This window comes from Aulonocara sp. 'chitande type north' Nkhata Bay, linkage group LG4, assembly GCF_057382095.1.
Source record: "Aulonocara sp. 'chitande type north' Nkhata Bay isolate Kocher_YH1m ecotype deep benthic linkage group LG4, A_spYH_male_GT1.1, whole genome shotgun sequence".
In the NCBI taxonomy this organism is placed as follows: Eukaryota; Metazoa; Chordata; class Actinopteri; order Cichliformes; family Cichlidae; genus Aulonocara; species Aulonocara sp. 'chitande type north' Nkhata Bay.
The window spans coordinates 25,233,518-25,260,559 of NC_141347.1; the positions used below are offsets into that span (position 1 = coordinate 25,233,518).

General features: G+C 36.3%; 3 protein-coding genes and 1 gene segment (V, D, J or C); all 4 read right to left on the bottom strand.

Moving 5' to 3' along the window:
• Positions 1-1,732: 1,732 nt before the first annotated feature.
• LOC147332691 (immunoglobulin lambda variable 3-21-like) lies at positions 1,733-2,190 on the bottom strand. The segment is given in 2 exon segments: positions 1,733-2,067; positions 2,151-2,190. Coding segments are annotated over 2 exon segments (375 nt in total).
• A 1,651-nt stretch (positions 2,191-3,841) lies between these two features.
• Positions 3,842-6,923, bottom strand: LOC147332692 (immunoglobulin lambda-1 light chain-like). The gene is made up of 4 exons (XM_086290811.1): positions 6,884-6,923; positions 6,466-6,799; positions 5,347-5,468; positions 3,842-4,170 (listed from the first exon to the last, which is right to left on the bottom strand). The coding sequence occupies exons 1-4, from the start codon at positions 6,921-6,923 to the stop codon at positions 3,848-3,850; spliced, it is 819 nt and encodes a 272-aa protein (XP_086146937.1). The 3' UTR covers positions 3,842-3,847.
• A 2,686-nt stretch (positions 6,924-9,609) lies between these two features.
• On the bottom strand, positions 9,610-15,743 carry LOC147332693 (immunoglobulin lambda-1 light chain-like). Of its 5 annotated transcripts, XM_086290672.1 has the most exons (5): positions 15,698-15,737; positions 15,307-15,614; positions 12,803-12,813; positions 10,724-10,758; positions 9,610-10,036 (listed from the first exon to the last, which is right to left on the bottom strand). In XM_086290672.1, exons 1-5 carry the CDS (start codon positions 15,735-15,737, stop codon positions 9,714-9,716), a joined length of 717 nt encoding a protein of 238 aa, XP_086146798.1. In that variant the 3' UTR covers positions 9,610-9,713. The 5 variants fall into 5 exon arrangements, with proteins under 5 accessions (XP_086146798.1, XP_086146799.1, XP_086146796.1 ...); XM_086290673.1 differs by lacking the exon at positions 12,803-12,813 and having other exon boundaries at positions 10,724-10,762; positions 15,306-15,614; positions 15,698-15,743; XM_086290670.1 differs by lacking the exon at positions 12,803-12,813 and having other exon boundaries at positions 10,724-10,764; positions 15,302-15,614.
• A 1,276-nt stretch (positions 15,744-17,019) lies between these two features.
• LOC147332694 (immunoglobulin lambda-1 light chain-like) lies at positions 17,020-21,784 on the bottom strand. 4 transcript variants are annotated; one of them, XM_086290678.1, is made up of 4 exons: positions 21,745-21,784; positions 21,344-21,652; positions 18,111-18,155; positions 17,020-17,410 (listed from the first exon to the last, which is right to left on the bottom strand). In XM_086290678.1, exons 1-4 carry the CDS (start codon positions 21,782-21,784, stop codon positions 17,088-17,090), a joined length of 717 nt encoding a protein of 238 aa, XP_086146804.1. In that variant the 3' UTR covers positions 17,020-17,087. The 4 variants fall into 4 exon arrangements, with proteins under 4 accessions (XP_086146804.1, XP_086146802.1, XP_086146801.1 ...); XM_086290676.1 differs by having other exon boundaries at positions 18,111-18,145; positions 21,328-21,652; XM_086290675.1 differs by having other exon boundaries at positions 18,111-18,145; positions 21,316-21,652.
• Between the last annotated feature and the right edge of the window lie 5,258 nt (positions 21,785-27,042).

Below are 27,042 nucleotides of genomic sequence, written 5' to 3' on the forward strand. Positions count from 1 at the left end.
TGTCTGAACTCTTTCAGGGACCACCTGGTTGTCACCGGTTATGGCGAAATGATTGTCTTTCCACTTCCAGATTATGACCCCAACTGTGCCAATGCTGTCAGTATGTTTCGCAACAATAAGGTTGCAAGCATTGTGAGAGAGCTCAGTGGTTTTACCATCATGAGATGTTTCTTGTTTCACAGCTTGGTAAATTAGACACCTTTTTCTAGACCGTCAGTTGGGAATGCACAAAGTGGCAGGATTACGTTCAAATTACTCATAGATATGACTTTCCATGCATTTTTTGCACCTCATTTTCTTCATATGTTCAAAACTTTCCCCCTGTTTCATTTCTCCTTGTTACACATAATTAACAGAGGGTATAAATACAAGTGACCCCCCCCCCCCTGCCACAAAATAAATAAATAAATAATAGCAATAAATAAAATTAAATCAATAAATAAAAATGAATATAAAATAACAACAACAAAACATATAACCATATGAAAACATGAATCATCAGAAAATCTTTTTCAGTTAAAAGTACTTGTTACAGTCAGCTTGGTACCGAATACCACAGTGACTCAGTTTGTATACATGGCTTTACAAAACGGCACCAATAAGGCATGAGGAATTGCAACATCCTCTTCAGGCCAAATTTCACTGCCAACATCTCATTTCCTTAATTGATATTTCAAAACACTGCTTACGTGTTTCAAACAATTTCTGTCTCTTTAGACATTTAGTTTCTCCTCTGTGTCATTAGTTGCTTTCCTGAAGATTTTATGGTTTTGCCTGATTAATACTAGGAATACATAAGCACTGCAGTGTATCTCATTCAGATTTTTGTCAGTCTGAATCACTGTGATACAACTTCACTAGAATAGGAGTAGTACAAAGAGTCGACAGTTCTGTACCGTCAGTAATGAAATAGTATTAGCTGTTCTAGGATTTAAAGCTCTGAATCTGTCTGAGCAAAATCCAGTGGCAAAGATGGTAAGATTACTGAATGGTAAGTTAATAAACTAAGTAACTGCTGCAGGAATTTTTATGTTAAAATATATGTTTTTTTCCTTTATTCTGAGTGCTTTCAAAGTGTACTGTGAAAAATACACTGAACAAAAATATAAACGCAACACTTTTGTTTTTGCTCCCATTCCCCATGGGATGGACGTAGAGACCTAAAATTCATCCCAGATACACAATATAACCATCCCTCCCAAACAGTGGTCACAAATCAGTCCAAATGTGTGGTAGTGGGCACATCTGCTATATTGAGATAATCCATCCCACCTCACAGGTGTGCCACATCAGGATGCTGATCTGACATCATGAGTAGTGCACAGGTGTACCTCAGACTGCCCACAACAAAAGGCCACCCTGGAATGTGCAGTTTATATTTTTGTTCAGTGTAGTAGGCACAAACTGAAATCCTGGATTTCATGGCAGTGATGTTCATGATATGATATTTAGAAGTTTGTTGATGTCGTCAGTATGAGTATTTGCATGCATGTAGCTCTATGAAAAGTAAATATACCCTAAGGTGAAAGAGTAAATAGGATTTACTGAGTACTATTACTTTTACTGCAGATGGAATGCAACAGTTATCGCTATAAAGCTTACTGAAATTATCGTCTATTCAAAACTTGATTAAGGACGAAAACGTGCGTGTAAAAGAGTTGTGAGTGTACAGTATGTGAAAGAGTCCCCAAAAGCAGAAGTATCAGTGAGAACGTTTTTGTCACAGTGTAAATCACTGTGATACGAACTCATCAACAGAGCTGTCCCATGTCTGACAGTGATAGACTGCAGAGTCTCCCTCCTCCACATTGTTGATGATCAAACGATAATCTGTTGTTGACTGATGAGTGGATGTAAATTTTGGAGCAGAGAACCCAGAGCCATAGCTTGGAGAACTCCAGGTATGATACATCCTCAGCACATACTGAGGAACTTCTCCTGGAATCTGTTTATACCAGCGCGCCTCACTATTAGTAACAGTCCCCAGGTTACAGTCCATGGTGGCTGTCTCTCCTTTGCTCACTGATAACACAGGTTTCTCTGTCAGCACCGTCACACCACTCACACCTGCAAATGATAAGAAGAGAAACCCACTGAAATATCAATCCAACAAATAACAACTAATCTGAAGTATAAATGAGGATCTATACATGTCAGAGCAGTGATGAGAGCACAGAGAGTCACCAGCATGTTGTCACCGTGTGCTGAGAATGGACTTGTAACTTGGAAAGAAATTTCACTGCCTCTGTGGGATGATTAGAGGAGGTGTGAACCATTAAATATGTCACTGAAACTGAGAGACTGACAGAAGGAGGAGCTTTGGGTAAAACTGCATACTTTGTGATATTGTCTTGAGTGGAGGCTAACTTATTTTTTTATTTTGAATTTGGGTGTTACTGATGTCTCCCTTCCCCTAAATATTACATTAAACTGTAGGTTTAATTGTAATATTTATCATAATTGTAAAGTGTCTGTCTATCTATCTATCAGTAACAGCAGAAATTAAACTGAATAATTACAAAAACGGGAGTTTATCCAGTACACACTGCAAACTTATACACAGTCAGCAAGTGGACCTAAGGCTGCTTAGTAAAGAGGTCTTTGACACAAAGTAAAGCGCTGTGGTACAGGTCTTTTAATATTCTTCCCCTTGTTCTTAAAAAAAAAGCAAGTAAGCCATTTTTTATTTGAGAAAAATCTGAAAAATCTGTTGGAGGGTTTTGACTGTGAAAGATATTATTGCAACCTGATGAACACCTCCTGGAAATATGAGTGACCACTAATACTAACAGTATCTCTAGTCAGACTTTAGAATTGGTGATTAATTTTTGTTTAATTCTGTCTTATTATTAAATGTAATTTAGAGCATGTTAAATGCATGTTAAAATAATAATATGATATATTGGGTCATGATTGAAAAAAAGATGGTGTGCACAGCTGAAGCTCTTCTACTCCGTTTTATATTTAACGAGAAAAAATAAAAATATTACTTGATGACTACGGCTGTGAAAACTGACTAGTTAAAACAGAAAGCTGACAGTTCTTCATTTACATATATCTATAAATAATAGATGAACTCATGCAGGTGCATCCTGGGAAAGAAGAGAAGAGAGAGAAAGGTGATGGTTCACTGACTGAGGATGCAAATTAATGCAGGGTAGAAACAACACGTCATCTTAGTGTCACTGTGACCTTTTGTATGTTTATCTAAACTTAGGAAGCGCTGCTCACTGGTGTGCAGCGATTGTACATTACGCTGTGACAAACAACACATACTTAAGCCTTTTCTGGCAAAAATAAGATGAAAACAACAAAAGCAAGAAAGAAAGAAGTATGAGTACAGTTTAAATGAACAACACTTTAATTAAGGTTTTTTATGTAAAATAAAAATAAAAATTCATGTATGAATATTTTAAACTGCATTTTATTAAAATAAGGAAAAAGACAGCAAAACATGAATTCCTAAAACTATGCAGTAATGACAAGAAAATATACTCATGGTGTAAATCTTATGCCTTATTCAGATTTCCAACATGAATATATTTTAGCAAACAGCAGTAGACAAGCCAATTTCAAATGCACATTCTGATCCTCGACTATTCAGTGAGACATCTTACTGAACAGTGACGCAATTTCTTATTTACTGAAAAGAAAACACTTTTTTAAACCAATGCTTTTATTAATTTAATGCAAGACATGATTCCTGAAAATACTTGTTAATGACCAGCAAATGAATACATGATTTAAACCTTTTGCTTTATTCAGATTTCTAACATGTAAAGACTGTAATGAGCAAACAGCACAAGCAGTAAAGAAGCAGATTTTAAAAGCACACTCTGGTCCTTGACTATTCAGTGGGACATTCTGACTTCTTGATGGTTTTCTCTGAAGTCTGTGAGCCCAAAGACACTTTACATGTATAAATCTTATCCATGTTCCAGTCTGATGTCTGGATGGTCAGAGAGCTGCTGATTTGGTAAGTCTGGTCTGGTCTCTGAACAGCAGTGCTGGTAGAGATCCCACTGCTCACTGGACTCCCAGCAGCCAACCAGCTCACATCTGCAAAAGACACAGACTGACTGGACAGACAGACCAGAGAAGCTGTGTCGGACTGGAGCTCAGCACTGGACGGAGGGAAGACTGTCAGGACAGGAAGAGAGAGGCTGGAGCCTGAAAATACATGAAAGATGTTCAGGAAAAATCAAAGGAAATGAAATGAAATAATGAAAACAAAAAAAATCAAGACATCAATAAGAGTCAATATGGAATAAACATAATATTTGTTATGAAATTAGAAGAAAACAATACTACTATACTGTTATTTGCAAAAATATACAGACATAACCCAACATAGCAATTTAATTTCTTTATAAGTTTTCCCAAAATAAAATATGATTAGCTACTCTTTAACTTTTCATGTAAGATGTCATGAATTTAATTCTGGTTTCTGCATAACATGTGAGCATTTTTCTTTCTTTAAAAAAAATGGTACGGCCAGGTTCTAATCACTTAAAATTAATTTTTAACTTCAGTAACACTGTTAACTGCTATTGAAGAAAGAGAAAACAGGCCTATGTTTTTGAAATGCCAACCCAAATATAAATTTGGGTTGGCATTCTTTCTGCCTTATAAATGTGTTTCTAATTACACACTGATGAATACTGAATCTGTGTGTAACAACGACCACCACTGAGAGTAATAGTCCTCAGGTCATATATATTTGTGTGTGTGTGTGTTTGTGTATTTGTGAACCAAAAATTGGTATTTATGTCAAAGTCTTATTCATTTCAAATAAGTTGAATGTTTATTGTGCTTTTGTTATTCAATTTGTTGGCATTCGTTTGTTGTAAAATAATTCTAAATTAGTATTGTATTCTTTGTTGTTCTTTTTATTCATTAGTCATCAATAACAAAGCATGTGATGTTAGGGGAACATACTATTGCTATCTGTTTGCTTTTGCAAATAAAAGTCTTATTTTTTATAATTTCTATTTGCACATAGCCTTTGGACCAGCTAATAGAGCAGGAAAATACAAGAAATGTATTTTTGACATGACTGTGAAGTGTAAACAGTCACTTTCAAGAACATTTACAGATCATCATTTGGTAGTTTATGGGCACTTGTACTAATTATTTAAGTGAAAATACATAAAATTCATTAAAGTTTCATGGTGCTCCTTTTGCTGCTCTTCACCTTTTCTGCCAGGTCGTCGTCTGGTTTCCTGTGTCCTCTTGGCTTCTACACCCACGTGCTACTCACCTGTTGCTCGTCACTGCTAATCGATCCAGGCAGTACTGAAGGCCTTGTTGGAGCGCCGTTCCTCCTAAGTTCCTCGTTGTACTTACCTCCTTTAGTGTAGGCCCGGCTCTCTCTAGTGTACTTCCCTGTGTTCCCTGGTATTTCTTCTAACATCTGTCTTCGTCTCCCTGTATAGATCTTCCTGGATCCTTGCTTGTTTCCCTTGGACCTGACATGGATAAGCATGAGTGAGAGTGAGTCACAGTGTGGAATTGTGTTTCCTGTTATGGACTGAAACAAAGAGTAGCGTGAGTGAGTTTTCCCCGACCTTCTCTTCAAATCCCTGGAACCTTCTTTGCATTATTCCCGTATATATGTAAATAACTCACCTGGTGTTGTAAATAAAACCCCTTTTGACTGCACAGCTCTGAGTCCTGCTTAACTAAATGTGACATTCAAGTATTCTTGACAGAATTCCAGGAAGAAGAAAAGACACTGAGTAGATACTGTTTATTTCCTTCCCATGAGTATTATGTCAGTCAGTTTGAGCTTCATCATTTGATCTAGCTCAAACTGACTAGCTCAAATATATACAATAATAATACAATAACTACAACAAATGACACCATCAGAATTACCAAAGTCATGTTTAATCACCATGTCTGACAAAAATAATGTTCTTGAAAAGTGGTTGTAAAAGTATCAAACATTTACTAGTGTTCTTTACCTCACCTTTCTAAATTTTCTTTCCGCCTTATAAATATGTTTGTGATCAATACAAACTAAATGTAAATGAAGATGTCCTAGATGTTCTAAACTATCTTCAGTATAGCTTTGTATTTTTGTTTAACTGCATGTTAACAACACTTTGTTTTAAACAATAAGTTAAACTGCAGTTGGAATGTAACAGTTAGACATGTGAGTAGAGTCTATAAAATTTATTAAAAACAGCAACATATAATACTGTATGTTGGATAGTTTGGTTTAAATGATCATTTGGGCTGATGTGAGTAAATAAGATGTACATATTTCAGTGCTTTGTTCTTTATGCTCATAATAACAAAGATTAAAAAGCATTAAAAACTGAAAAATTGAGTGTTTATCAACATGTTATGTGAAGGTGGTGAGTTTGACTGAGTTTTCTTGAGGGGTCTTTTTTCTGCATGTAAAAGTTTCTTAAAAAGCAGAAGTACTAATGAGGAGGTTTTTATCACAGCCTGAATCACTGTGATACGGGTGCAGAAGCAGAGTCATCATATGTCTGACAGTAATACACTGCAGAGTCTCCTGTCTCTGCTCGCTTGATAATGAACTGGTAATCAATGTTTGATGAGGATTTAGAGTTGAACCTGTCTGAGGAGAATTCTGTTCCAAAGCTGGGTGAGCTAACTAAATAATGAAATCTTAGAACATACTGAGGAACCGTTCCAGGAACTTGTTTATACCAGCTAACAGAATTCCCATCATATCTCTCTATGTTACAGTTGAGAACAACTTCTAGACCTGGAGAAACTGTGTGGACAGCAGGTGTTTGGGTCAACACGATCACTGCATCAACATCTGCCAGGAAACACAGAAAAAAACTGAAGATAAATTTTAGCTCTAAATATGGAATAAAAAATAGGAATGAGAAGAAGATCTTACATGTTAGAGCAGTGATGAGAGTGCAGAGGGTCCACAGCATGTTGTCAGTGTGAGGTGTAAATGATCTTTACTGTTCAGCTGAGATGTGAGTGAGATTGTGAGAAGAGATACTGGAGCTTATAAAGACAGAGGAAACCAAAGGAGGAGGTGGTTCAACAAAACTACTTTCATTCATAGATCAAATGATTTATGAGCAGTTTGTCATTGTTGTTCACATTGTTTCACAATGTTTTGGATTCATATTCATCATTCATGCTCATGTCTGTCGTAAAATAATGTTCTCGAACAGTTAATGTAAAAGAAACAAATATTTATAACTGATGTCCTTATGCCCACACGTTCCATTTTCTTTCTACCCAAGTGTGTTTATGATCGATTTTCAACTAAAATTTAAGTGCATTTTCAGTTTATATATAAAAATGTTTTCTTGACAGTTGACAGTTCTTCATTTACATGTATCTATTTTACACAACCTCATTGTGTAACAAACACTATCCTTTTAGTCTGATTATTGCCACATGTACTGCAGCTGGAATGTAACAGTTTTAACACTATAGACTAGTATACATCAAATTTATGTAATTAAAGCAAATCACATACAGCAGCATACACATTTGTGTGTTTGTTAGCATTTTGTGTATAATCATTTGTGTTATTGCAGATGAATGTGCACATATTGAAATTCCTCGCTTATTTATATGTTCAGTGATAAATGTTAAAATGAGTCACAAAAAAGTAATTCAGTGTTTATTTCAGTTTTTTTCTCGCATTGGGTCAAATCTCATCAAAGCTCTTTAAACGAGCTCTTTTGTCAGTCACAACTCTAGAGTGATTACTTTCCTGAATACTTTCCTGGATTAATGTTTTCAATCAAATTACTTCAAACTGAATATTTTGATAACTTGGTTTTCAGGGATGGTGAAAGCTTTGTATTAATAATAATAAACTTTATTTATAAAGCACACTTAAAAACCAAGGGTATGCCAAGGTGCTTAACAAGTAGCATAGAGAATAGAAGGAAGATAATAGAAATAGGACCAAAGCAAGTACTAGGTATGCAAACAGGTAGCTGTCACTGATACATAGGAAAGCAACAGGTACAGAGCAAACAAGAAGTTAAATGAGCATAAAAGTGCATAATATAAAATCATAAAAGAAATATTAACTAGAGGGAAAGGCAAGATTGAATAAGTGGGTTTTTAGTCGTGATTTGAACAGTGCAATGGAATCAGATGCGTGGAGGTCGAGAGGAAGGGTATTCCACAGTACCGGGGCAGCCAGAGCAAACGCACGGTCACCCAGGGACTTCAGCCGAGATCTGGGTTGGGTCAGAAGTAGTTGAGTGGCGGATCTAAGTGTTCTAGCAGGAGTATGTGATTTGAGAAGTTCACTAAGATAACGTTTGTGACCTCCAGGTTGGATTATTGTAATTCCTTGTACTACGGTCTTCCCTCTTCTCTTCTTCTTAGACTACAAACAGACCAAAATGAAGCAGCCCGCCTCTTGACTGGTACCAGGAAATTTTTCCCTATTACTCCTGTTCTAGCTAGCTTGCATTGGCTGCCCATAAAGTACCGTATTGAATTTAAAATATTACTCCTTACATTCACCTTAAAAGCAATGTGAGTCACAGCAGCAGGAGGCAATGTGGTCACATGAATGACACCCACTCACAAAATCTTTGGACATGAAAGTCCAAATATTTTGGGACGATACATGTTTAACTCTAAGAAAGGAAATAGGTGGCAAAATCCCTGTAGATCCCATGATGCTGTATCTTGGAGTAATTAAAGAGGATGTTGTGGTAAAAAAAAATAAGCTCATTGTTGGTTACAAAACAAATAGCTCAAAGAATGTGTATATAAAGGATATCTTTATGAGAGGATGGGTTTCTTGCAAAGGTCTAAAGGAGACGCCTTTTCACAAAAGTGGAAGGAATGGATTGCATTCATGTGTCATGGTCCTGGGTCTTCTGCACAGTGTTTTGTGTTTTTCATTCAACTTCTGTTCTTGTTAGATATTACCGACTGGTTATATGTAATGGTTTTAATGTTCAATGGAAAACAATAAATGACAGCAGAAAGATGCAGAAAGGTTTAGTTTCATAACTGGACTTCATTAATGTTCTTTAACAGTAAGTTAGGTTTAGGCAAACATCGTACCGTGCTCAGCTGTCTCTGAATGATCAAATGATATGAACTGAAACATTTCCATTAAAAACAGCAGGTCCATTTTATTTTACAGGGAGCCTATTTGCCATTTACTTGAGTTACTAAGACCTACAGGTGCATCCTGGAAATGAAGAAACAGAAGCACAGAGAGGTGATGCTTCACTAACCGAGAGTGAAGATACATTTGCAAATCTACAACCAACATTTTAAACCAGTGACACTTACCTTCTCTCTTACTCTTATGAAGAAATATTAAATGATGCTCTCTAGTGGTCAAATATTACTTAGTCTGTATGTCAGAATATACTTGTGTTTTAACTATGGGAGCAAGAAAATTGAAAATTTTGTGCTTATGAGTGTTGTTTTCCTCAGTGTGCCCCTCTCTAAAATGTAACAGTTCATTTCAATCACCTTAAATTTATGTTAGTGCAAAACAGTGGCACAATCCCATTTATTCACAAGAAAACACATTTTTAAATCAATGCTTTTATTAATTTAATGCAAAACATGAATTCCTGAAAATACTTGTTGAAAACCAGCTAATGAATACATGACTTAAACCTTTTGCATTATTCTGATTTCTAACACGTAAAGACTGTAATGAGCAAACAGCACAAGCAGTAAAGAAGCAGATTTTAAAAGCACATTCTGGTCATCGACTACTCAGTGGGACATTCTGACTTCTTGATGGTTTTCTCTGAAGTCTGTGAGCCCAAAGACACTTTACATGTATAAACCTTATCCATGTTCCAGTCTGATGTCTGGATGGTCAGAGAGCTGCTGATTTGGTAAGTCTGGTCTGATCTCTGAACAGCAGTGCTGGTAGAGATCCCACTGCTCACTGGACTCCCACCAGCCAACCAGCTCACATCTGCAAAAGGCACAGACTGACTGGACAGACAGACCACAGAAGCTGTGTCGGACTGGAGCTCAGCACTGGACGGAGGGAAGACTGTCAGGACAGGAGGAGGGAGGCTGGAGCCTGAAAATACATGAAGGACAAACAAAAAAAGAGAAATGAAAGGAAAGAAGGAAATTGGACATGAGGTCATAAAACCAGAAGAAATCAAGAAGACTCAATATGGAATAAATATAACAATTGTTATGAAGTTAGAAGAAAACAAAACTAATGTATAAAATATGAACTAAAATATATGGATCCAACATATCATTTGAATTTCTTTTTGTATTTTTACAGTATAAAATATGATTAGTCACTGTTTAATTTTCCATGTAAGATGTCTTTGATTTAATTCTACACATTTCTGCATAACATGTCAGCTAATGTGGGTAATTTTCTTTCATATCAAAGAAAAGTTCTAATCACTTCAAAGTAATTTTGAACTTTAGTAACAGTGTTAACTACTATTGAAGAAAGAGAAAATGGGCCTATGTATGTTTTTGAAATACCAACCTAAACATAAATTAAAAGCAATAAGAACAGGAAAACAACATATTTCACACCATTTTCATAGAACTGGTTTGACACCATTTCACATTTTTTAAACACGTAATTCATGTCTCCTGTATATGAGACAACCTGAAACTATTTCAGATTGTACAAAATCATAAAAAAATGATGCTGAACAAGAAACATATTGAACTAAGTAGTCATCAGCAGATTTTCGCAAAATCTCTCTTGTTTTATGATCAGTTTAAAAGCACTTACTTGTCACAATCAGCTTGGTGCCTTGTCCGAATACCACAGTGATTCAGTTTGTATACATGGCTGTACAAAAACCTCCTGACTGTCACTGATGAGGGGAGAGGAACTGAAACATCCTGTAGAGACCAACTTGTACTGTCAACATCTCATTCACTTCATCTGTTTGTATTTTATAACCGTCTTTCTCTGTGTAGTCATGTTTATTCCTTCATGTCACTTGTTTTGTGCAAGATTTAATAAAGTCGTCATTATTGGCCAGCATTAATCAGAGCTGTACTGTCTCTCAATAAGATTTTGGCCAGAGTCTGCTTCTCTATGAACCAGCTTTCTTGGGAGAGTCTTCCCATGTCTGACAGGAACTCACTGCAGAGTCTCCTGTCTCTGCATGATTGATAAAAGCCTGAAAATCAGTGTTTGGTCAGGATTTAGGTATTAATCTGTCTGAGGAGAATCCTGCTGAAAATGCAGTTGACCTGTGAGAATGATGAAATCTCAGAAATGAGGCGAAGAACCAGGAACCTGTTTGTACCAGCCGACATAAAAGCTTTCAGCTTTTTTAATGTTGTATTTGAGCAGGTTAATCCAATGTTTAATAAGACATTACCTGGAGATTGTATGTTACTCTGCATTTTCTTGATTGGACTATACTGTGAATAAGTCTAAGAAAGCATATGTACTGCCAAGAGGTTTGTAACACATTGTGATAAGTACAGTGTCTTCTATTTCTGCGAACTTGATAGTTAAATGATAATTAATGTTTGATGAGGACGTAGAGTTGAATCTTTCTGAGGAGAATCTTGTTTCAAAGCTTGTGAGCTGTCAGAATGGAGAAATCTTAGAACATACAGATGATCTTCTCTAGGAACTTGTTTATACAGCTAATAGAATTCCTATCATCTCTCTCAATGTTGCATTTGAGAACATCTTGTTGAAAACTTTGTACTTAAGTACAGTAAGTATTTGTACTTGGTTACTTCCCACCTCTGGGGACAGAGAACCTGTTCTAAAGCCAAGTGAGCTGCCAGAATGAAAACTGAGGAACCCCTCCAGGAAGTTGTTTAGACCATCTAACATAATTGAACCATATTGCAGCTGAGAACGACTTCTTGACCTGGAGAAACCTTGTGGACAGCAGGTATCTGGATAAACACTTCCGCTGCATTAACATTATTTTCATGAACACTGATGTTGGTAATGTCTTGTTTTTTTCTTCTTTTTTCCCCTTTGTTCATTTATTTATTGTTTGTTCGTTTGATTGTTGTTTTGAATTTTATAATGGTTACTTTCTCCACATCTAAAATGAGACAGGATTATAGTTGGTTATATTTTACTTAAACTTGTGTTTTATTCAAAAAATACGCCAAGATCTAAAATTTGCTAAATTTGAATTCATCACCGTCTAGAGAACACTGTTAGATATTTTTAATGATGCTGAGGTTCTTGTATATTTACCTCACTAAACTGACTACTTTCACACTGACTTGATCAGACTGCTTTTGCAGCTTTTCTCCCAGCACAGCTCTCTCCTCCAGTCCGAGTCACCTCCTGATAGAGGGAGAGCCTCATTAGCTGATCAGCCCCAGCTGCAGTTAAGTAGCAGAGGGGGTTGTTAATCAGCACAGGAGCACAGAGGCTGCAGCCAGAAAATACACAGTGTTCAGGAGCTATAAATGCCATAAAAGTCTGAAAGCCTAGAAAATGACAGTAATGATATTAGCATTATTTGTAGAAACATTAAGTTTTCAGCTTAAAAGTTCCAAACTATGAAAAACCATTAAGAACATCCAGTGAAAGGGAAGCACAGAAAATATATGGTGTTCCAAAAAAATTAAAGAAACACTTTTTAAGAGTATCGCATCAAGTATGTTAAATTTCTGGTCTGATCAGTCAAGTAGCAGAGGTTTGTTAGATTGTTAATCAATTTCAGCTGCTTTAGTCTTAATGCAATCAACAACAGGTGCACAACACGGGCAATGATGAAAGAACAATCAAAACAAATGATTTTACACGTGGGAGTCACTGGCATTTTCCCCTTTTACTTTTTCTGAGTGTTTCTTCACTAGTTTTGTATTTGGTTATGGTCAGTGTCTTAGCTGGTAGAATGAAGAAAAACATGGACTCCAGCTCCTCCAGTACGGTGGAGGAGTGTGTGTCTCTGGTCCAGTGGATTCTGAGTTCCTACTGGTGCACGACCAGTGTTGGTCAAGTTACTTGAAAAAAGTAATCAATAACTAATTACTGATTACTTATTTTCAAAAGTAATTAATTACTTAGTTACTTAGTTACTTTTTAAAAACACGATTTACAACCTGAATAGGTGATAAAGCGATAGATCTTTCAGCCCAATTCTACTTTTTCTACATAATCCATCATACAAAATGTAATCAAATGGAAAAGTCTCTTTTTTTAACTTGTTTTATTAGTTTTAATCTTTTAACTTTATGCATCAAGCAAAAATTAAATTATATGCAACATTCTCTGACTGGAAGAAATTTGTTTAACATTTAAACCTATTTTCTGCACATTCCAGCACATAAAATAAAATATTTTTTTTTCGTGTTTACACTCACTCTTTCAAATAGATGCAAGTAAAACACAGCAGAAAATAAATAAAGTCAAAGACTAGCGGTCTATTTTCACCTGTAAAGCAGGAGTGCGGTAGGCGGAGGTTTACCCTGGTGCAGGTGTGCCGCAGCGGTCAGTTGAGGAATCCGCGAGTTTCTCTGTGAGTTTCCCATTACGTCGTAGTGCACTCGGTGCTTGCTTGGAAGTTTAGGGGTTTTTTTCGCTGTAAAAAGAAGTTTTCTTCCCACGCACAACTGACGCTAATGTTTTTGTCACTTTTTATGGAATCAAACTTAAAATAACGTCAGTACTTCCACGCTTTAAACGCTGCACGCTCATACCCTCTCCCGCACTGATATATTATCCACTGTTGATCTGCACACAGCTGTTGTCATGAACGTCGCACTTGCTTACGTCACTGTCATGAGACATTCTCGCAAAAAAATCACGGTTTTAGTAACGCAGTAACGTAGCGTTCCTACGGGAAAGTAACGGTAATCTAATTACCGTTTTTGCAATAGTAATCCCTTACTTTACTCGTTACTTGAAAAAAGTAATCGCGTTACAACTAACGCGTTACTGCCCATCTCTGATCAAGACTAATGTGATATATTAGATAATTTCTATATTGGTTACAATTAAGATTATTTTTACTTTTCCAGTTCACGAGGACTGTTTTCTTGGCAATGCATAGGGCAGCCATATGGGCTATATTCTTTTCTGTAGTGACATAATCTAAGATGCCCAACAAGCACACTAAAGGGGAAGTTGAAATGTAACATTTCAGACACTTTGATAAGTATTCACGTATCTCGCGCCAAAACTTCTGAACTGGTGAACAGAACCAAAGAGCATGGATGTAATTGTCCGGTGTATTGGCTTGACAGTGTGAGCAGTTGTTGGAGAACATAAAGCCCATCTTGAACATCTGATGACCTGTATAGTGCACTGTATGTAATATTTTGTAGTATTGAAGTAATTGAAGACTGGGATTTCTAATTAAATAAAGGGTTTTTATGCATACCTGAGACCAGGTCTGGACTGGGACACCGGCCCACCAGTTATTATAAGGAAAAGCCATAAAGCCTTTGAATGAATACAAATGCTGTTGTGACAGTGATGTACACTATCTTGTTGGTATATATGTATTAATCCAATAAACTTAAACCTACACCATCCTCCATATTCTGGTATTTTAAACAGTACTTAGGGGAAATATCAAACAATCTAATCAATATTTACATATACCTAACTAGCAGTGTTGCCAACTCCCAGCAAGAAAATAGGGAACAACCCCCCACTCTGCCTCATGATGCTTAATTGACTTAATTGACTGTAATTTATTGCCAGGGTAAAAAAAAAATGCACAGAAACCAATTATTTTTCTACAGTAATTAAATACATTCAACATCTTTCTTCAACCGAATTGTAGACTGCACACATGGTACCTTCCCAAAGGAAAAAGTACCATCTGTATTAATAATAATAATAATAATAATAATTTAACTTAATTTAATTTAATTTAATAATTTAACCCATTCACTCAGTGAAGCAGTATATTCCTCTTTCATAACAACAAATTAGATACATTGATTATCTAAAAAAAAGAAAAAACAATAGGCATACACAAACACAGTTTGTCTATCTATAAATGTTTACATTCTCTTTCTACCTCACTAACATGCTTCTTCTCTCTGCAACTAGAGGCTACAGCTTGGAATCTGATTCAGAAATAACATGTTGACAATGTTTTGATCAAACGTATTTTACACCACAATGGTACTGAAAGCTGAAGATGTGAGACTTTATGAGTGAATAATGTGTGTATATTTTGGTGCTTTTTTTTTAAATTTAAAATGAAAGTGCAAATGAAAAAAAATTACAATGAATAAATTCAATAAAGCAATGTTTAAGAACTAATTGTGTGCCTTTGGTGCACTGAGTTTGTGCACAAAAAGCAGAAGTAAGGAGTGAGGAGGTTTTTGTCACAGTGTAAATCACTGTGATACGTACTCATTAACAGAGTTGTCCCATGTCTGACAGTAATAGACTGCAGAGTCTCCCTCCTCCACATTGCTGATGATCAAACGATAATCTGATGATGACTGATGAGTGGATGTGAATTTTGGAGAGGAGAACCCAGAGCCAAAGGTTGGAGAACTATAGTCATAACGAAACCACAGCACAAACTGAGGAACTCCTCCTGGAATCTGTTTATACCACCGAGCAGCATTAGTACCAGTCCCCAGGTTACAGTCCATGGTGGCTGTCTCTCCTTTCCTCACTGATAAAACAGGTTTCTGTGTGAGCACCGTCACACCACTCACACCTGCAAACAACAAGAAGATATGAAGTCACGAGAAACATATTGACATCAGTATACATGTGTGCAATATAAATCAAAGTGTTTACATGTTAGAGCAGAGATGAGAGCACAGAGAGTCACCAGCATCATGTCAGTGTGAAGTACGAACTGATTTGGAGAAAAGCTGCTGGAGAAGCCATTTAATAGAACTATCAGGAGGAGGAGCTGTGTCTCCTCCTCTCCTTTTTTTTTCTTTTGTCTTAATTTGTTTCTTTATTAGCAACATAATGTATATATTTTGATTGAAGCGTATAATCAGAATAATGAGAAAATAATACCAAGGCCTCCAGAAGAACAAAGGGATTAATACTTACATTAAAACAAAATGGGGGAAAAGAACTAGGCATACAAATAGCAAAGGAGGATTGGTCATGTGGGTGACACACAAGCTCAACAAATTGAAGAGAACTTACTTGGGGAAAATTGAATTTGTGTGTTTCTTAGACCTTAAAAGCAAGGAATGTGGGTGACAACAGCAGGAAATGAAATGAATGCCACCCACTCACAAAATCTTTGGGTAGGCAACAAAATTCAAATATACTGGGACAGTGCATGTCTAACACTAAGAAAAAAACTAGGCTGTGAAATCCCTGTAGATGCCATTGTGCTGTATCTTGGAGTAATTAAAGTATTGCTCATTGTAGGTTGCAAAAAAAATAGCACAATTGGTATATAAAGGGAAATCTTTATGAGAAGATAACTTTCTTGCAAATGTTTGAAGGAGACGCCTTTTCATAAAAGTGGAAGAAATAGATTGCCTTCATGTGTCATGGTCTAACAGTATTCAGCTGTCTCTGAATGATCAAATGATATGAACTGAAACATTTCCATTAAAAACAGCAGTTCCATTTTATTTTACAGAGAGCTGATATGTCATTTACTTGAGGTTATAAATGAGTTACTAAGACCTGCAGGTGCATCCTGAAGAAACAGAAGAGCAGAGAGGTGATGCTTCACTAACCGAGTGTGAAGATTCATTTGCAAGTTTACAACCAACATTTTAAACCAGTGACACTTGCCCTCTCTCATACTCAGGAAGTATTGTTAAATGATGCTCTCTAGTGTTCAAATATTACATAGCGTGTATTTCAGAATATACTAATGTTTTTATTATGAGAAGAAGACATTTAAAAAGTGGTGTGCTTATGAGTGCTGTTTTCCTCCGTGTGCCCCTCTCTAAAAGTTAAGAGTTCATTTTAATCGTTTTAAATTTATGTTACTAACAAAACAGTGACACAATTTATTATTTATTTTAACCAATGCTTTTATTAATTTATGGCAAAACATGAATTCCTGAAAATACTTGTTAACAATCTGCAGATGAATACATGACTTAAACCTTTTGCTTTATTCTGATTTCTAACATGTAAAGACTGTAATGAGCAAACAGCACAAGCAGTAAAGAAGCAGATTTTAAAAGCACATTCTGGTCCTCGACTATTCAGTGGGACATTCTGACTTCTTGATGGTTTTCTCTGAAGTCTGTGAGCCCAAAGACACTTTACATGTGTAAACCTTATCCATGTTCCAGTCTGACGTCTGGATGGTCAGAGAGCTGCTGATTTGGTAAGTCTGGTCTGGTCTCTGAACAGCAGTGCTGGTAGAGATCCCACTGCTCACTGGACTCCCAGCAGCCAACCAGCTCACATCTGCAAAAGACACAGACTGACTGGACAGACAGACCAGAGAAGCTGTGTTGGACTGGAGCTCAGCACTGGACGGAGAGAAGACTGTCAGGACAGGAGGAGGGAGGCTGGAGCCTGAAAATACATGAAAGATGTTTAGAAAACAAAAAAAGATAAATAAAAGAAAGAAGGAAATTGGACATGAAGTCATAAAACCAGAAGAAATCAAGAAGAGTCAATATAGAATAAACATAACGTTTGTGATGAAGTTAGAAGAAAACAAAACTAATGTACAATACCAAAATATATGGATCCAACATATTGTTTGAATTTCTTTTTATATTTTTACCAAATAAAATATGATTAGTTACTTTTTAACTTTCCATGTAAGATGTCTTTGATTAAATTCTACAGGTTTCTGCATAACATGTCAGCTAATGTGGGTAATTTTCTTTCACGTCAAAGAAAAGTGTACGGCCAGGCTCTAGTCACTTCAAAGTAATTTTGAACTTCAGTAACACTGTTAACTACTATTGAAGAAAGAGAAAATGGGCCTATGTATGTTTTTGAAATACCAACCTAAACATAAATTAAAAGCAATAAGAACAGAAAAACAACATATTTCACATCATTGTCAGAGAACTGGTTTGACCCCATTTCACATTTTTTAAACATAAGTAATTCATGTCTCCTGTATATGAGACAACCTGAAACTATTTCAGATTGTACAAAATCATAAAAAATGATGCTAAACAAGAAAAATATTGAATTAAGTAGTCATCAGCAGATTTTTGCAAAATCTCTCTTGTTTTATGATCAGTTAAAAAGCACTTACTTGTCACAATCAGCTTGGTGCCTTGTCCGAATACCACAGTGATTCAGTTTGTATACATGGCTGTACAAAAACCTCCTGACTGTCACTGATGAGGGGAGAGGAACTGAAACATCCTGTAGAGACCAACTTTCACTGTCAACATCTCATTCACTTCATCTGTTTGTATTTTATAACTGTGTCTCTCTGTGTGTAGTCGTGTTTTTTCCTTCTTGTCACTTGTTTTGTGTAAGACTTAATTAAGTACTCATTACTGATCTGAATTAAACAGAGATTCACTGTCTCTTAATGAGATTTTGTTTAGTCTGGTTCACTATGACGGAGCATTTTTGGGAGAGTCTTCCCATGTCTGACAGGAACTCACTGCAGAGTCTCCTGTCTCTGCATGATTGATAAAAGACTGCAAATCAGTGTTTGATCAGGATTTAGATATTAGTCTGTCTGAGGAGAATCCTGCTGAAAATGCAGCTGACCTGTGAGAATGATGAAATCTCAGAAATGAGGAGAAGAACCAGGAACCTGTTTGTACCAGCCGACATAAAAGCTTTCAGCTTTTTTAATGTTGTATTTGAGCAGGTTAAAGGTTAGAAAAGAATAAAAAAAAAATAAGCAATCCAATGTTTAATAAGACATTATCTGAACATTGTATGTTACACTGAATTTTCTTGATTAGACTATACTCAAGTGAATGAGTCTAAGAAAGCATATGTACTGCCAAGAGGTTTGTAACACATTGTGATAAGTACAGTGTCTTCTATTTCTGCGAACTTGATAGTTAAATGATAATTAATGTTTGATGAGGACGTAGAGTTGAATCTTTCTGAGGAGAATCTTGTTTCAAAGCTTTTGAGCTGTCAGAATGGAGAAATCTTAGAACATACAGATGATCTTCTCTAGGAACTTGTTTATACAGCTAATAGAATTCCTATCATCTCTCTCAATGTTGCATTTGAGAACATCTTGTTGAAAACTTTGTACTTAAGTACAGTAAGTAAGTATTTGTACTTGGTTACTTCCCACCTCTGGGGACAGAGAACCTGTTCCAACGCCAAGTGAGCTGCCAGAATGAAAACTGAGGAACCCCTCCAGGAACTTGTTTAGACCATCTAACATAATTGAACCATATTGCAGCTGAGAACAACTTCCTGACCTGGAGAAACCTTGTGGACAGCAGGTATCTGGATAAACACTTCCGCTGCATTAACATGTGCCAACAAACACAGAAAGAACATGTGTGAAATGTCTTTCTCCAAAACGATGGGCTATGAAACAGATGAGAAGAACGTCTTACACTTTAGAGAAGTGATGAGAGAGCAGACAATCCCCAGCATGTTGTCAGTGTGAGGTGTAAACATCCTTTAATATTCAGCTGAGATGTGAAAACGATTGTAGTGAGAAGAGAAGCAACAGATAAAATTCAATTTAGCTGCATTTTCACTTCATATGAAACATTTTTAAACCTATTATGCAACTTTATCAGTATCCATTTGGGTTGATTAATGTCATTTACTGCAGCTAGAATGTGACAGTTATCAGAGTTTTAGGAAACCGTTTGTCAAATTGCTGTTATTTAAAAACACACACATAATAGTTTTAATTGTGTTAGATGCACATAATTTAAAATGCACATAATTGTGTACATATATATGGCAATTTGTGTTGTTGGTGGTCATTATACTCCTCGATATTTTATACTTTCAGTGATGAATGTAAAAATATATCAAAACAAGTAATTCAGTATTTATTAGCAGACTGTCTGAAGTGGATGAGTTTTCAATGATGAACATTAAAATAAATCAAAAATAACAATAAACACACTATTTGAAGGTGGTGGGTTTACACTGAGTTTGCTGAATGGGTCTTTTGTCTGCATGTGAAAAATAGAGCATCAAAAAGCAGAAGTATCAGTGGGGAGGTTTTTGTCACAGCCTGAATCACTGTGATACGTACGCAGAAGCAGAGTCATCATATGTCTGACAGTAATACACTGCAGAGTCTCCTGTCTCTGCTCGCTTGATAATGAACTGGTAATCAATGTTTGATGAGGATTTAGAGTTGAATCTGTCTGAGGAGAATCCTGTTCCAAATTCAAGTGAGCTGCCAGAATAATGAAATCTTAGAACATACTGAGGAGCCTCTCCAGGAACATGTTTATACCATCTAACATAATTCCTATCATATCTCTCTATGTTGCAGTTGAGAACAACTTCTTGACCTGGAGAAACTGTGTGGACAGCAGGTGTTTGGGTCAACACGATCACTGCATCAACATCTGCCAGGAAACACAGAAAAATCTGTAGGTAAATTTTAGCTCTAAATATGGAATAAAAAATAGGAATGAGAAGAAGATCTTACATGCTAGAGCAGTGATGAGAGTGCACAGGATCCACAGCATGTTGTCAGTGTGAGGTGTAAATGATCTTTACTGTTCAGCTGAGATGTGAGTGAGATTGCAGTGAGAAGTGAAGCGATACTGACACTTAAAGACACAGAGGAGAGGCAAACCAAAGGAGGAGGAGATTCAACACAATGATTTTCATTCATAGAATAAAAAATCATTTATAATGCAAATAACATCAATTAAATGTTTCTGGCTCATGTTCAACCGACACACTTATGGCTGTCATGACATATTGCTCACGAAAATATTGTTGTAAAGGGAATAAATATTATATAACTGATTATTGACAGTTTTAGGTGTTAACACCAATCTCTTTCTAGCTGAAATGTGAGCAGGACTTATGTGAAAAGAATAAACAGTAACGTTTATAAGAACATGAGGTAGAACAAGTCTCAACAAATTCAGAACAGTTGTAGTTTAAATGCAAATGCCCTTATCCTCACACATCACACGTTTTCTTCTCGTCTTATATTTATTTCTGCCTGATGTATAGTTATCACTATTTAAGAGCTGAGACTGGTGTTTACTAAATTTCTATTACTTATAGATAACTTTTAGTTATATACAGTATTAGTCCTCTTCTGACATGTTTTGGCTGAATAATATGTCTATATTCCTCTGCTTGCTTTATTCATATTTTCAATGATGAATATTAAAATTAATTTAAAAAACAAAACAAAACAAATAACACAGTATTTGGAGGTGGTGGGATTTCAGTGTGTTTCTCGGATGGGTCTTTTTTTCAGCATGTGAAAGAGCATCAAAAAGCAGAAGTATCTGTGAGGAGGTTTTTGTCACAGTGTGAATCACTGTGATACCCCACTGGTAGCAGAGTCATCCCATGTCTTACAGTAATAGACTGCAGAGTCTCCCTCCTCCACATTGTTGATGATCAAACGATAATCTGTTGTTGACTGATGAGTGGATGTGAATTTTGGAGCAGAGAACCCAGAGCCATAGGTTGGAGAACTATAGCTATGATGAAAATACAGCACAAACTGAGGAACTCCTCCTGGAATCTGTTTATACCAATAAGCAGGATAGTTATCAACAGTCCCCAGGTTACAGTCCATGGTGGCTGTCTCTCCTTTCCTCACTGATAAAACAGGAGGTTTCTGTGTCAGCACCGTCACACCACTCACACCTGCAAACAACAAAAAGACATGGAGTCAAGAGAAACACACTGACATTTAACTGTAACATGAAGTCTATTCTTCAATATATTTTAGACTTTACATGTTAGAGCAGTGATGAGAGCACAGAGAGTCACCAGCATGTTGTCTGAGTGGGCTGAGAACTGAGTGGAGAGGCGATGGTGGAGGAACTATTTAATACAACTAACAGGAGGAGGAGCTTTGGAGTTTTCTTTTTTCCGCTTGCCTGTGTTATTAATATTAATAACAATAATAAATATGTCTTGTATATATAGTTTTTTTTATTATTATTTTGGAATGGTTAATAGCCATTCTTTTTCCATGGTTGGTTATATTTTATACTTTTAACTTGTATTGTATTTAAAAACTATAATTAGATTAGCATATTCTGAAGCAACATAAAGTTTACAATTTCAGCTTTAGCTCTGTAGAAAATCATTTTCACAGTAAGTTATTCTCTCACATGTCAAACTTTGCACAACAGTGGGATCATCTAATTAAACAACTAAATATCTGTAAGTAAGATGGGCCTGTTTAAAATGTGATGTATAAAAACAGTTTTTTAAAAACAGAAGCAGTTTGCTGCTTGAAATTCCCACCCTGTGATAAACTATTAAGATTCAGCAGCAAAATAAAAATTATATAATTATCTCAAAATTTGTCACAGCAGTTGCATCATGATAGCTGACGGAGATGCTATCTCCTTCATTGTTACGAACAAACAGTTTAATCAAAATTAAAACTTGCTAAATAAAAAGTAATAAATAAAAAAAATTCTGATTGGTTATATTTAAATTTGGCTATTTTAAATTATATTTCAAAGTGTCATGTTTAGGCTGTGTGCAGGCTGGTTCGCCGGTTCGATCCCTGGGCTCTCTGTCCTGGTCGCTGTGTCCTTGGGCAAGACACTTTACCCTACCGCCTACTGGTGTTGGCCAGAGGGGCCGATGGCGCAATATGGCAGCCTCGCTTCTGTCAGTCTGCCCCAGGGCAGCTGTGGCTACAACCGTAGCTTGCCTCCACCAGTAGGTGAATGCGAGAGTGAATGAATAGTGGCATTGTAAAGCGCTTTGGGTGCCTTGAAGAGCACTATATAAATCCAATCCATTAATATTATTATTACAAAAACTGAAGGCTAGCTAAACTGGGCTGGCCAGCGGGCAGGTGGACGGACAGCATGGGAGAATGGAGATTGCGACACAGACCAAAGAAAACACAGGGCTTAATACAGAGATGGAGCCATCAGGGAATGGGAGACAGGAGGGAAACACAGCTGGGACAAATCAGGGCTAACAAGACAAGGGAAGCAAAACCAGATACATTAACATGCGACATGGACTTTCAAAGTAAGACAGGAAACATAACACAGACAAGTGGACTTGACAAGGGGATACAGCTGACAGGGGAGACAGAGCAACTATGAAACACAGAGACATAAACCATGAGGCAGAGAACTCCAACAAAGAAACCAAAAGACTAGAAATGATAAACAAAATAAAAATCAAAGCTCAATAGTAATGCAAAACTCAAAACTCCTGGTCGATGACCCAGGTACCCTAACACAAAGTTCCTCAACAAGTGATATTAAGTGCAAAATTTCAGCTTCAGCTCTCTGTATTTCAACATTTCTCATGAGGTTATGAATGAGACCTGAGAACTAAGACCTGCAGGTGCATGCTGGGCAGGAAGAGAACAAAAGCTTGGAACAAGTGAAAAGATCTGCCAATGGAACGAGTGTAAATTCTCTAGTTTCAAGATGCGCTGTCTAAAAAGGTGTTCCTATTCCTTACAGAAATATTTAAACCTCATTTCTCATTTGTGGGATAATAAAGGTTTATTCTATTCTATCTCAAAACTAAACAAAAAACTAAACATTTTAATGAATTGGTCTTCAGGCTGGGGAAATGATCATTTATCACAGAGATGAGGTGACTGACAGTCTATTCATGTTTTGACAAATATAAAATAGTTACATTGTCTTTTGCACGGTTGAGTGTGAGTTATGAAAAATGCCCTAACTGTTTTGAGCAAAGCATGTAGACTGGTCAGAATGACCTTTCTGCTGTGAGAATTGCACCAAATTGATTGAGAGAAATTGAATTTTGATTTATCTGATAATGTGTGAATGTGTTTCATTGTTTTCCTTTTGATACTTTTAACTTAAGAAGGAAAAACTAGCAATCCAGTATTTAAAAACACATTATCTGAAGGTGGTGCGTTTTTATTTACGTGCGCTCAGAATAGTGGCACAAAAATAACACCATACGTTTTCTTTAGAATTTTCTTGATGAATCTATAATCTGTAAGGGAAAGCAGAAGCAGAAGTAATAATGAGGAGGTTTTTGTCACAGCCTGAATCACTGTGATACGGGTGCAGAAGCAGAGTCATCCCACGTCTGACAGTAATACACTGCAGAGTCTCCTGTCTCTGTTCGCTTGATAATGAACTGGTAATCAATATTTGATGAGGATTTAGAGTTGAATCTGTCTGAGGAGAATCCTGTTCCAAAGCTGAGTGAGCTGCTAGAATGACGAAATCTTAGAACATACTAAGGAACCCCTCCAGGAACTTGCTTATACCAGTTAATATAATTCCTGTCATATCTCTCTATGTTGCAGTTGAGAACAACTTCTTGACCTGGAGAAACTGTGTGGACAGCAGGTGTCTGGATCAAAACTATCACTGCATCACCATCTGCCAGGAAACACAGAAATAAATGAGTGAAAGATTTACCTCAAAATATACAAACTGTTATATAAATGAGAAGAAAATCTTACACGTTAGAGCAGTGATGAGAGCACAGAGGGTTCCCAACATGATGATATTAGGTGGTGAAACTGTCCAGCTGAAAGATGAGAGGTGCTGTAGTGAGAAGAGAAGAGATACTGAAGCTTATAAAGACACAGAGGAGCAGAAGTAAAAGAGGAGGAGATTCAGCAAAACAGCTTTTATTTATAGAAACTAAATTAAGTGATATAAATTACTGATAATTTCATACAGTGAACATAACTCTGAGTTTGATGCAGTCTTGTTTTATTTTGACTGAATTTTAGTTAAGCACGAGTTAGTGAAATTACTGAACTGTAATGCCAAATGAATTTGTGTAGTCTCATTTTTTTTCAATTTTGTCTTACTGTGGCTTGAAATCATATTCACAATTAGCATGTTTTTGATCAAATTCTAAGAAGCTTGGAAAGAAGATGACCTGGATGACTGAGAACCTTCACAGTTTTTGATCAGACATATGCTACAGTACAATAATAATAAAAGCTGATGATGTGAGGCTTTGTGTGTGAATAATGTGTGTGTATTCTGGGGCTTTCTTTATTTAAAGTGAAAATTTAAATGAAAATAAAAATACAATCAATAAAAATAACAGAACAATGTTTAAAAACTAATTGTGTGAGTCTGGACCAAAAAAAGCACAAGTTGCTAGCTTTGAGTTGCTACTAGATATTAGATATTATATTATTAGATATTAGTCATATTTCAATCACTCTGTCTTTATAGGGTGGTGAAAAATTTACATTCATTCATCCCAGAATTGAAGTGACTGACTTACTATTCATGTTTTGGCGAATGTGAAAAGGTTGTTGTTGTTTTTTTTAATTGTTGGGGTGTCCTGTGCACAGGTCTGTGTCATAAAAATGCCCTAACTGCTTGTCAGAACTGCATAATAAGTGTTATGATGATTCTGCTTTGAGAAATTTGCAAAAATTGACAGAGAAAAACTACAAAATATTATCTGCATAATGTGTTGCAGATAATGTAAACCCACCACTTTATCTTGGTGGGTTTATACTGAGTTTGCTTGATCTCTCTGTTATCAGGATGTGGAAGAGTGTCAAAAAGAAGATGAAGAGAAATAAAAAAGGAAGAAAGAATACCAAACGATGGGAGGGGGGATCACTGTCCCTAAATATTGGATGTGTTTGTGTTTGTGCTTTAAGGCTCTACACCCCGGGGTTGCTTTGCTTTTGTTTGTGTTGATTGATATGTGTTATTTTTGCTGTAAATGCACTGTTCTGCTGTTCATATGACAATGTTTAATAAACTCTGTTCTAAGTCTGTTCTGCTCTTTTCCAGAGAATCAGTATGAGTGATTTGATTTTAATTGGATTCAAAAGCTAGATGTCCACAGCGTTGGTGGGATAAGGTTATCATATTGGCTTCAAAATTTGTGACCTGACAAAACCTTTTTCTCCTGTTTAGGTTAGGGAGACAGGTAAGAGGCCAGTATTTTCTTTTGGGTTTCTCGTTATAGGTAGGTCAGTTCTGTTTCATTTCTAGAGTGTTTTGTTTGTTGTTTTGACCATGCCCATCTTGATGCTCGCTACTAGTGATGTGTCGGTCGCGAACGAAATGGCTCTTAGAGCCGGATCTTTGACGTGAACGACGCGAGCCGGCTCCTTATCGCGAGCCGTGGGTTTGTTTTTCTTTCTCTCACCCTCTCTCTCGCAATTTTTTTCCACTTCACTCCACACGCGAGCCTTGTGCTTTGCACTGGGCAGAGGGGGGAGGGGCGGTAGTTACACTCAGTAGCACAGGAACAGAGCAGGAGGGAGAGAGAGAAAGAGAGGCAGGGACAACAACGTCACATTAGAAAGGTATAGTAATCATCCACAAGTATTTTCAGTTGCAGATGATAAAGGATTCAGAAAGTTTATTCATGCAGGTCCATATGACAGAGAATATGCATCTTCTTTTTGTTTTCATATTTTAATTTATATTTAATTGTGTTGTGGTTTGCAGTGTTTTGTGTTGTTTCCCTTTAAATTTGTTTAAAAGGAAAAAGCTGAAAATTTAAATAGTTAAAAGTTGAAATGTGAATAGTTGATTTTTGTATTATATGATTTATTTATTACATTTTATGTGGAGTGAATAAATAAAAGTATATTTACGGTGGCCCCTACAGACAAAGCACATACAAACTTCAAAACACGTACAAAAGACAGTGTTGAGCTTTTGTTACCAAAGTACCAACGACCAGATTTGGTGTGTGGTAGTAACAGGTAAATTAACTTTTTTTTAAAAAATTATTTGAATATATATGAGTGTTTGTGTATAAATACACAAACCATACACATATGCTTTCAATTGTGTAATTTAAGTGATCTAGGTAGTTCTGTTTTGGAAGTTCAGTTAACGCTAGAAATGTTTTTTGGAGTTTGTACGTGTTTTGTCTCTAGGGGCCACAGCATATATAAATATATATAAATAAAACCACTTTTTTTACATTAGTAATTCCGTTTGTGCATAATTTTATATTGTTGTTAATATTAAATTAATTAAAGCAACAAAACAACCTGAAGAGCCGGTTTGGAGCCGAAAGAGCCGGCTCTTTTTAGTGAGCCGAGCCGAAAGAGCCGGTTCTCTAAA

What these genes read in the sequence shown, in the direction of transcription:
- LOC147332694 (XM_086290675.1), bottom strand. Translation starts at nt 21,784, where the DNA reads ATGCTGGTGACTCTCTGTGCTCTCATCACTGCTCTAACAT. An exon ending in ACCAGTGGGGTATCACAGTG is followed by an intron (nt 18,146 to 21,315) that starts ATTCACACTGTG and finishes CTGAATCACTGT; the next exon opens with GGTATTCGGACAAGGCACCA. An exon ending in CACCAAGCTGATTGTGACAA is followed by an intron (nt 17,411 to 18,110) that starts GTAAGTGCTTTT and finishes ATGTATTTTCAG; the next exon opens with GCTCCAGCCTCCCTCCTCCT.
- LOC147332692 (XM_086290811.1), bottom strand. Translation starts at nt 6,923, where the DNA reads ATGCTGTGGACCCTCTGCACTCTCATCACTGCTCTAACAT. An exon ending in GCTTCTGCACCCGTATCACA is followed by an intron (nt 5,469 to 6,465) that starts GTGATTCAGGCT and finishes TATCCATGTCAG; the next exon opens with GTCCAAGGGAAACAAGCAAG. An exon ending in CCGGGCCTACACTAAAGGAG is followed by an intron (nt 4,171 to 5,346) that starts GTAAGTACAACG and finishes ATGTATTTTCAG; the next exon opens with GCTCCAGCCTCTCTCTTCCT.
- LOC147332693 (XM_086290672.1), bottom strand. Translation starts at nt 15,737, where the DNA reads ATGCTGGTGACTCTCTGTGCTCTCATCTCTGCTCTAACAT. An exon ending in TCTCATCTCTGCTCTAACAT is followed by an intron (nt 15,615 to 15,697) that starts GTAAACACTTTG and finishes TGTTGTTTGCAG; the next exon opens with GTGTGAGTGGTGTGACGGTG. An exon ending in CACCAAGCTGATTGTGACAA is followed by an intron (nt 10,037 to 10,723) that starts GTAAGTGCTTTT and finishes ATGTATTTTCAG; the next exon opens with GCTCCAGCCTCCCTCCTCCT.